Source organism: Limulus polyphemus, unplaced genomic scaffold (genome assembly GCF_000517525.1).
Source record: "Limulus polyphemus unplaced genomic scaffold, Limulus_polyphemus-2.1.2 Scaffold2186, whole genome shotgun sequence".
In the NCBI taxonomy this organism is placed as follows: domain Eukaryota; kingdom Metazoa; phylum Arthropoda; class Merostomata; order Xiphosura; family Limulidae; genus Limulus; species Limulus polyphemus.
The window spans coordinates 29,173-40,543 of NW_013667796.1; the positions used below are offsets into that span (position 1 = coordinate 29,173).

Consider the following 11,371-nt stretch of genomic DNA (forward strand, 5'->3'; position numbering starts at 1 on the left):
AAAAGGAGTGGATATACTACTTAGCGGTTGGTCAGGTCTCAGAAACTAACTTTTCTTTTTGGTATGCATCATTCTTTTTTAAAAACACTTTATTGGTAAACGTGTGACAGAAAGCAGCGCCGCCACCCTTCATAACTAACAGTAACATTACGATATCAAAGTAACACACAAATTAAATAATGCTAAATAGTCATAATCAAATGACCCGAAATATTTATGCATAACCACAGTAGACATAAACGAGGGTCATCAAAAGGAGGAACCCATGTAGCTCATCCATACAAAAGTTATATATAAACTGTATTCAGACAGATTTTATCTTATCTATCAGTGCATAATAATTATAATAACTGAAACTTTGCCTACTAATATTAGTATTATGTTGATTACATTAAACATTTGAATATATATGTCCATACACACATACATTACCAACCATCTTACAATTATTAACACATGTTCAGAGGGTTGAAAACGTTATATTAAACGATTTTGAGTATGAAAATCAGTAAGTCACGTGACAATGTGTATCAGACCTACATTTTGGCGCTCGTACGTAGTGTGATGCCACCGAAAACTGATCACTTTTGAGAAGGGTATATAACAGCGAACACGTGTTCACGTCAGGAGGTTAAAATTTCCAATACGGGAATATCCCTTGTCCTTAACGGCATTATAAAACAAAGTAATATGGAACAACTTTGGACATCGGGTCCACCCCAAATGAAAGTTTACCCCAGCCGTGGTAAGCAAGCGAGAATCCACAAACACAAAATTCAGTTGAAAAACCCGTCCACGTGCCCAAGGCAACACGATCAAGAAGGATCTCTGTCCGTAATCTAAGCCAATATGGTGTGGGTTCACTAAGATAAGGCTTCCAATCATACCGTCGCATACCTCAAGCAGCTGGAGAATGAAATTACTCTTAAAACCCTATCCAAGAACAAAGATATTATTGTCACTAAACCACACAAAGATACTTTTATTGTCATTATGAGAAAAACAGTATATTAATAAAATAAACCAACTCAGTGCCTCTTATAAATTCAAAGAACTAACTATTTCCAACTTTTAAGAGAGAGAAGACCGTTAAAGATCAAAACGTATCCTGAAACAACTTCCCACCAGGTTACCCCATGTGGCACAAAACTCGGTATTCTTTATAGCCTACCCAAAACTGGGTACACTTTCTGTTCTATTCTCTCAGCTCTTGCAATTAAAACCTCTCTAAATTTACTGTTCTTATGCTTAAATCTCTAAGTTTGAATAATTTTTACTAGTACCGATTCTTTCACTTTTGCTTATAAAATCTGTAAGATTCCTTCTGCTGATCAATATGATGAAACTTGAAATTTACTCGTGGACCTTCTCTTTCCTTCTGTCCCTAAATGGTTTCTTGGTTTCACTCGAAGACAATTCTTGGAATTTCTTGCCCTCTCCACGAAGTTAAACCATTTTCCTCTAATAACGTTATATATGAGCAGACATTTGGAATCTCCATGGGATCCTCGCTGGGTCAACGATAAACAAGTTTTATACGCTACCATAAAACAATCGAATAGAAGCCTGCCAACCTGAATACAAAGTGTGTCATGTACAAGCATTATGTTGATGACATTTTCTTGTGGTTTCGAAAATCTAGAGACGTTGCTAGATTTCTTGCTTACCTGAACTCTCAACATCTTTATATCAAATTCGCATCCGAATTCGAAGATACCTTTCCTTGACATCAGGATTAACAAAAAAGGTAAAGATTGTTATAGTTAAAGGCCTTTATAGTAATTTTAACAGCTTTATCTCCAACCTTTTCAAACGAAACCTCGTCATGTCACTGTTAAGCAGAATTATTAACCTTTGCTCGAATTACTGTATTCTACGTGGAGAAATTACACTTTTGCACAAACATCTGTTAACACAATAGCTACTCGACCGATTTTCTAACAATAATTACTCGCAAACAACAAATTACAGCCACCCGCTACTTTCAACACCGTTCCCAAATTTTCCTTATTAACTTTTATTTTATGGGTTCGCAAACGTTACAAATTAAAAAGAAACTCTTCTGTTTAATAAAAACTTCTACAGTCCAGCTCAGACTAATATATAGACATTAAACACAGATCACAGTATTTCACATAGTGATTTTTCTATCATTACTATTGGGTCTTCAAACTTTGAATTCAACATAAAAGAAAGCTTACTCATAGCAAAAGACTACCCGGCTCTTATGACTTAGAAACATCCTGGACCTAAGACTATTCTAAATAGGTTCACTTAACACTCAGTCGTTTAAGAATTGTTATAATTTGATGTTTCATGTAACTTGTGTTACTTCTGTAATATTCTATTACTTTTACTTCCTTCCGTTTACCACTTTAACGAATATTGTAAGTCAATTAGTTATTACGGTAACTACAGCACAAGTTAAATATAATTATATTATTATTTTCAGATTTCGCTGAAGATGGGATATATGTATTCCAAAACGTTCGAAGCATCTGTAAATAAAATTGTTGTGTGTTATCGACCTTCGTCACCTCGATTATTAGACTTCGTTTCATGTCAGTTTAAATACTTTACAAAATAAGCTACACTTGAATATTACCTTTCAAATGCTCTCACCTAAAAATTAATCTATATTATGAATATTTTGAACACGGGAAACATTTCGTCGTTAATTGCCAGTATCTACTAATTGGAATAAAATTTTGGTAAATTTTACCTCATTATTATTATTTTTGCAGTACTGTGTATACAAATGTAATGAATCACTAAATTACAAGACAAAGTTTATCACCGAGTCACCAGAGGGCGAATAGTACGTTTACAAAAAAACATTTTTTTTCAAACAAGTTTTTTTGAATTATAAGTAGACAATATGCGTGACTAACATAATTCTTCTGAATAATAGTAAATTCAATTCATGATAATTAAATAAATGCCTAATCAGTGTTATAATAAAAAAATAGTGTGTTATTAATTCGTGCCCTATGAATAAAACGTCTAGACCACTGTTATATCTATCGTATCTCTGCCAGCTTAATGAACCATGGTATTGGGCGACAGGCTTCATCAAAACTGATACAAGTCTATAATTAGAGAACTGATTTGTTTGATCTGGATATTCGAACAAAGCTACACTAGGGCTATCTGGGCCAGTCGTCTCTAACTTTGAAATGATAGACTGGAGGGAAAGCAGCTAATAAACAACACTCACTGCCAACACTTGGGGCTAATCTAACAAAATAGTGGGATTTGACTGTAAACCTTATAACGCACTATTCTGCTGTAATGAGAAGCGAGCCATGAACCCTCGAATTCATAGTCCAGGATACTAACCACTAGACCACGCCCAGCCCCTAAAAGTTAAAGAAATAATTATTGCATTACGTCAAGTATTTAACATCAAACATCCTGGATACATTTTTTTGTTTTAAAATAGTTAATTTTTACCTTATATTGACTTTGTATAAATAAATACCCCTTGTAAAATTGATTTATAACACACCAATTTTATTGTCAGCAAAAGAAACACACATATCTAAATTTGTACACAACATATTACTGGGATAAATACAAATCTATTTTGTATACACCATAGTAACGTGCCACTACTTCAACGTTATAGAGAACTTTGAAATATCCTACAAATATCTTGCGTTTTACACAGTACTAAAACATTAGAAACCTTGTTAATCACAGAGACCAAACTGTTACTCTGTGCACGGTATGTGTGATGATTAACACCACCACAACCACAAATAAACTTTTTTAAACATTTAATATTCCAGTATACACGTCAGTCTAAAAAGCAAATACAAGATAACTTATAAAGGTTTCTAACAAGTTCTGTGAGCTACATAAGGATGAGTTAAATTCTTAATACTACAAGAACACCTACATGTGCAATCATACATGTTTCAAGTTCTATGGGGTTTGGATTTTTTTTTATTTTTATTTTTTTTGCTATTTACACATTCTGGTGTCCAGTAGTGACACATCTAAGCCACAAAGTGACTTTACACTACAATAATTTTAATAACTCATGTCTACAAGATGGGAGCACTAAACAAACCAGATAATAAGTTTGGTCAATAAGCAGACGCACAACGTGTATGTGTATCTGATATTGGAATATGAATTAATAAGCTTACTTACTTTTTTGTAGCATTCTACTTTAGATAATTTCACAGCAAAGTTATCCAATTCATAACAATGAGCAGAAAATGTTACAATAATATCCTATTGGTCACTGTACAACTTTCAAATAACTAAAATCAAATTTTACTGAAAAAACAAAACAATACCTACCAATAAAATGTAAAGAAAAGTACTACAAACAAGTTTAAAATTCTCTTTTGTAAAGATATAATTCAGGTTTTTACAATTTTATTATTTGACTTATTGATTGAATTGAAACTTGAATGTAAATAAAGACAAAAACAGTACATGATAGTTCAACATTAATGTTTAACAACGTTTTCCCTATTCAACAACCTGCATACAGAGAAGAAAAGAAGAATCATTACTCTACTTATGTGCAAAAATTCTATGTTATTTGAAGCACAATAAGACAGAATCCTTCAATTTCATAACAAAAAGAAGTGAATGTGATTGAATCACCAAAAACTAAAAGTTACAAGGGTCACTTTTTAGCTCTTGTACTCTAAGAGACAAGATCATAACTGGTAAGGAATAATATACTTCCAACACGCTTAAAAATAATGTTTGCCCCTAATATTACATAGATCTCTAAGAGAGAAAGTAAATTCATTATGTATTGTGATGTTTGTCTAAAAACCCAACAAAAAGTGCTTATATATTATCATTTAAATACATAACAGAGATAAAAAAGCTGTACAATAGATTTAGTTCCTACAAAACTGATATATGATTTAATTTGGATAAAATCTACTCAACTAGGATTAAATATGTTATATTTTGGTGCCTACACCTATTGAATTTTGCAACAACAACAACAAAAAATACAAGCTCACAAATCTAAATCATGGAAATCTTTCATTTCCATTTTCTAATTCTGTTCTTTGTTTTATCACCCTAAATTCGGAAAGTTTACCAAGTTTTACAGTTACCTTCACCAGTATCAAGCCATACCCAAAGGCTGTCACAATATCAATACCTAAGAAATAATCAACTGTGGTCATTTCTCCACATAAAATAGAAGCCAAAAGTTGTTTTAGTGCCCATTCTTTATGTAAGTCAAAAGTTCTCAGAGCAAACGTCAAATTTCATAACTCCTAATCATGAAGTGATAGAGAAAACAGTTGATCGCCAACACTTTTGTTTTGCTAAAACATTCTTTTGTAGGATAAAAAATGTATAGTATCATCTTTCCAAAATATCCATGCAAGAAGCTTAATTAAAGTACAAAAGTTTAATGTTAATAATGATTACTAAGACATAAATACAGTTCTGACAATATTAATTTTCATCCCCATCACCCATTTTGTTTTTTTAAGATTTCACATAGTTCAAACCTATTCAGTTGCCTATTCAATCTTAAATATTCCAAGTGCAATAAATAACTACAAATAAATCTACAGAGCAGCTCCAAAGATTTTTTTATAAAAAAATCATTGAAGGTGAGAACAGTTTTTTTTCTAATGATAGGAATTAAGAACAAAATTTCTTAAAATACAATGTAGTTAACATACATAGCAAGTTTGAATGAGTATTCAGTGAGTAAAATATTAAAAAAAAAATTCAAGTTAATGAAACTCATTTATAGGAAGAAGTTTTTCAAATTATGGATGGAAAAAAATCAAAATATATATAGTTTCTGAAAGACTATGTAGTTCATTAATCATGAGTAAATTTTTAAAAAGGTTTTGGGTTTAAACTACAAAATGTTAGATCCATGCATGATGTACACTTTATCTGAATACTCTATCTTTCATACTACCAACAGTTAACTTGGAATGTTTGATCAATACTTACAAAATGTTCAGCAAAAACTAACTGCTAAACAATAGATCTTAGTTACTTAGATCAGTGGTTCTCGCACCTTTTTTGTTTGTGGATTACGACTCATTTTTTTATATTTTGGCAGATTGCAAGAGTTCTAATCATTATGCTGCCACTTCTTTTTCACGGTTATTCAACCTTTCCACAGACCACCTGCAGGGAACCGGTAGATCACAGATTGAGAACTTCTGACCTATACTGTGTTAAATTTCTGCATTAATGTTAGTGTTCTTTGATAATGTCTTAATCTAAAAATAAATGTGTGAAATCTCTTCTTGACCACTATGAGATACTACAATGCCCAGTCTTAACATTACTAGAGGCATATTTTATCTCTAACCTTAAACTGACTTCAAACTTATCATTCAGAACTACTAAGTTCACTTACAAACTAAATGTAAACTTCAGTTATAATAAAGTTCATCAGATTACATACATTTATCTCACTTTATTATTAAAAAAGATAATTGCAAGTAAATTACTTGATCAGTAGGTGTGTTTGGGTGAAAAACCAAAAGGAACTTGAGTAGGAAATTTTCAGTACAGTTTCAAAAACATGACAAACCAAAATCAACCCTGTGTGGGAACTAAAATCAGCATCAAAAAACATTGATAATGCAGAAATACAAGAGTAAAAATCCGAGTCATATCAATTTCAGGAAACTGCAAAAAAATAGCATCCAAAAAGCACTTGAAATATCCTGTTCCATTAATATCTATCATATGTAGGTGTAGATTCCAATATACTTACAATACAAGCTCTCAATATTTTTATTCCTACTATCATTCATTGTCTGTGAGCAGTTGTAGGCTTGGGATTAATCTTCCTTGGTGCTTATATGATAACTGGGTTACAGTTACGCTATAATCTGATTATATTTTTAATCTTTCAGCTGTGTGCATAGCATTTAATTCTTTATGTGTGTAAACATATAATTATATACTATTGTTCAAAAGTTAAGGTACAAAACATTAGTGCTCAAAATGCTAAAACAGTTTGTTCCTTAACTTTTGGACACCAGTGAACATTAGATAAACCTTCAAGTTTATAAAATAAAACAACACTTCTTAAATATCATTTAAAGCATTTAGCTCCCTTATTGTTTCATAGCTAAAGATATACAAAATAACAGTCACATTTATTAATGAAATTAACAGAAAATAGCACTAAAATTAATGTGTGATATTCAGAATGAGTACTGACAAAAGATTTTCTTTCGCAAAGAATACCTGGACAACTTATTCTCAGACCTTTAAAAAAAATCAGATTACCTAATATTTCCAGACTCCACGTTAGTCTAATTAATAAAATCCTATGTTTTCAACTTGTATTGGCCCAACAGATCAACTGAATCTAAGTTAGATGATCCCAATCAAACTAAGCAAGTTTGGCCACCCTATTCAATTTTGTTTTTAATTCCAACTTATCTTTTAACTTCAAGCTGTGATACATTTAAATTTCAAAACTATGCGTTAGACTGGTTCTTTTGATTCCAAATTAGATTAACCCTGTACTAGTACTTAATCTGTGAGTGTCTTAAAAAGGTAAATCAGACATTAAACCAGATTTGGCTCATAATTTTGGTGAAGATACTGATCTATTGTAATCTTGTTCAGACAAGCTAATACATTCTGTTTCTCTCTGATATACTAATGTAGGAATTATTCAAATTACCTAATACAATGTGCTTCTCGGTGAAAAAAAATTCCAGGTTCAGAAACATTAAGATAACTTGGCCCACTGTGAATCCTTACAATTGAGGAAAATTCCACAGACACTGATATAATTCCTTGGAAAACTACAGTGAAGTTTTACCTTTCAAACACAACTACGTATATTATCATCTCTTTAGTTTTTAAATATTATGTAGTAACATTCCATCCAGTACCTGTTTTACTTTAGCAGCATTACAAACATATTTACATATATACGTCATAAAGATTAGAAAATAAATCTCTCCAATCTACTTAGAAGTATAGAACATATATACTTTATTACACATTTGCATTGCTATTATGACATTTGGGCCTTTTCAAGCCTTGAATACCTTTTCCATATTCAGATTCCAAATTTTCTAAATTATTACATTTCAAAATCTCTGATGTTGATTAATCTTCCCTGCACAAATAAAATCATTCTAATTACATCCTTCTACGAAAATAAAATCATAAATCACTAAAACAGATCCTGTTTATCCATGATCCATGTTACATACGTAGTCATGACAACTTTTAACATACAGCAAGAATCTCTTACAGATTATAAGCTGAAAAGAAAAAATAATTTAATGATTGTACTTATTTTTACATACACATACAGTCATTATACTGAGTTGTGAAAATGAATTTTTCCTTACATTTTGTTTAAGTGTTAAATATTTTTAAAGAATTAAAATACTAGACTGCATAATTATTGCATTTCAGACATATCTTCTGTCTGCCAAAAAAAAACACTCCAAAATACTATAACTCCTCGGCTAAGCTATAACTATGGTTTAAAAAAGTATATCTGAAATACTACTTGTTTGCAGTACAAGATTATTTAATACAAATAGTCTGTAATCAAACATTATTTTGTTATCTTTGATAGACCTCAAAAGTGCCTTAATATTTCAACATCTTAATTTTTATATCACTGCAATAAAATTCAAAATAACTAAGAACAAATAAAAATAGCAAATAACAGTAAAAAATAAAATATTAACATTTTAATACAATAGAAATCATGGCAGTTTCTTTAAAAGCATGAATATCTACAAACATTAACATTCATAATACTTTGTTTACATTCTTTTACAAAATAAAAATATCTGATGAAAGAAAAAATATATCACATTTATTTGTATTTAAAAAAATTGCTAATAGCTATTTATCTTTGGAAACTTTATGGATATGGATATAGTTTCAAATACACACTTTCCTGGGGCAATTACTGAAACATTTTATGAATTTTATAAACTTTTTATCTATAAGCATTAGATTGTGAAACTACTGTAATCATGTTATTTGAAACATGTTATAAAACACTGAACTGAAACAATATTTACACATACAAGTACAAAGAAATGTAAACTGAAGTAAATGAAACTTAAGCATATTAAAACCCCAATGAATTAGAATAAGCAATGAAACCAAATAAAATGGGCTCAGATATACAAGTGTATATTAAGTATAGTACTTAAAAAGGGTGTTACAAACACTAAGCCATTGTAAATGGAACTTTCAAATTTAAAAAACAAAATAAAACACAAAATGAACAGAAATTAGTCAATAATATCTTAACTGTAGTAGTTAAAAGTATTAATAAGACTTAGCAGTTATAAGTGAAACTTAAAATTTCTAAACATCTTTTAACTGGTAACCAAAAGTTAAATTAGAATGAAAGGGGATCAAACTAAGTAGCACTACTTTGTATTACCTTAAATATAACATTTAACATTTTTTATGAGCATCAGATAATGAAAATCATTACACAAGATTTCTTGAACTGCATTAATTTTTTCTAACAATCTCTACAAATGGTATTGCATCTATAAATGTAGAAGGGGTCTATTTCTTAATAGTAATAAATCTTACCTTTAATACTACCACCCAGAAAAACAAATACACATTAAGTGCTGACATGACGAACTCCAATGGTCCTCTCACCATTGTTAGTGTTGTTGTTAAAGTGGTGATGGTGCATTCCTGTGCTCCAGTCATGGTGACCCAGTGAAGTACGATAGTGTTTACTGGAGGTTTTGTTGAACACAGGCAGAAGCTCATTAGCTTCGTCACTGAGAGCCTACAATAAAATGTTATTTGTATATCGTGTACAAACATAATTTACATGCCTAATTTTACTTAATTCACACACAAAAAAAAACTTTCTAGGTGAAAAAGTTCTTGTTATGCTATTTTCAACAAGCTTGAGATAAAAAGGTCATGGTGACTTAATTTCAACAAACACGTTAAAAGAGAATAAAATTTTCATAATGTGAACTATCATAATTAAGTTATATGTCACTGCTAAAAATTTAAACTTAATTAATTTAGCATGAACATAAAGTTGTGATAAAAACCATAATATTGATTCTAAAATGCTAGGCTTAGCAATAACAGTGTTGGCAAAAGGTTACTGCCAACTGGTATTTACAATTGGTGTTGAGTATTTACTTCCAGACTACAAATACAATGGTTAAGATGAGTGTTGGACTTAAGCATTCACAGTTTGTTAGGTGTTATGGGTGCAATGAGTGGGTTTCATTTGGGAACTCTGGACTGGTTTGTACTTTTAAGGAAGCTAGTAGTGAAGATATGCAATTTGTATGGACAGTTTGTAGATTGGAAGCTATCATATTTAAAGCAGAGGCAATAGATAAAGAGATGTATAGACTATGGGAAATGGTTGCAGGATTTCAAGAGGAGCTTAATCTTTCATATGCAAGGAATACATCCACTAACAATGAGTTTCAATAAGTTAGAAAGAGTACTATTAGGTCTAAAAGTATTGGATTTAATTGTGATTAGCTTATTCTGTTGAGTGACACATATTTCAGCCCATGGCTTGTGGAGACAAGAAACTATTGGAGGAAAGTAAAACAAAAGGTTCAAAGAAGTAAGTGGATTATAAAGAAGTTATAGTGGTAGATGATTCCTTGACATGGCATGTGGATAGGATAGTCTGTGGGGTAAATAGGGAGAAAATAATTAAACTATGCTACCCAGGGGTGCAGGCTGAGGATACAACTGACAGAGCAAGAGAAATAATAAAAAAGGTCTAGCAGAGATGCAATTTTTGCCGTGCATGAAGGGGTTAATTATGTAGGGAAAGGTAGATCAGAGAAGCTAATTAATAAGTACAAGGGGTTGATAATGGCATTTAAAGAAAAAGGTTATTACTTAATTGTGTCAGGGATAATGCCGAGAATTAATTGTAGGGATGTAATTTTGAGTAGGTCACTAGAGCTAAATGCTAGGCTTAGGTTAATACACAAGGATGAGCAGATAGGCTAGTTGGACTTGTGGGATCAGTTCTATTGGAGAAGAGAACTTTTTGGAATGGATGGTTTACATTTAAATAGGGTAGGATCTGGTTTGCTTACAAGGGCTATTAACTCAGCTGTAAGGGAAGATTTAAACTACGACTAGACAGTGGTGAGGGCCAGGATAACCTAAATGCAAAAAAAAACAAGTTGTAGAGAAAAATTTAGCATAGGAAATAAGTATACTTAGTATATCTAAGAATAGGCTTAATTGTTACAATTGTAATGCTAGAAGGAAATAAAACAGATGATTTTAGGGCACTGGTAGGAAAGGAGGATTTTGATATAATGTAAATAACTGAAACATGGTTAAATGTAGATGATTTTGATGACAGAAATTTCTTGGAAATACAGGGTTATAG

At 31.1% G+C, this 11,371-nt stretch overlaps 1 protein-coding gene across 4 annotated transcripts in view; it reads right to left on the minus strand.

The window, feature by feature from the left end:
* Nucleotides 1-3,492: 3,492 nt before the first annotated feature.
* Nucleotides 3,493-11,371, minus strand: part of LOC106466206 (pyruvate dehydrogenase (acetyl-transferring) kinase, mitochondrial-like) — a 67,155-nt gene continuing 59,276 nt past the window's right edge. For 3 of the 4 annotated variants that reach the window (XM_013926453.2, XM_013926451.2, XM_013926452.2), the window contains exons 12-13: nt 9,562-9,769; nt 3,493-8,252 (exon numbers count right to left, since the gene is read on the minus strand). In XM_013926453.2, coding sequence (XP_013781907.1) covers nt 9,596-9,769 — 174 coding nt within the window. In that variant the 3' untranslated portion in view covers nt 3,493-8,252; nt 9,562-9,595. The remainder of the gene's footprint in view (nt 8,253-9,561; nt 9,770-11,371) is intronic. The other variant, XM_022394165.1, reaches the window with a different exon arrangement.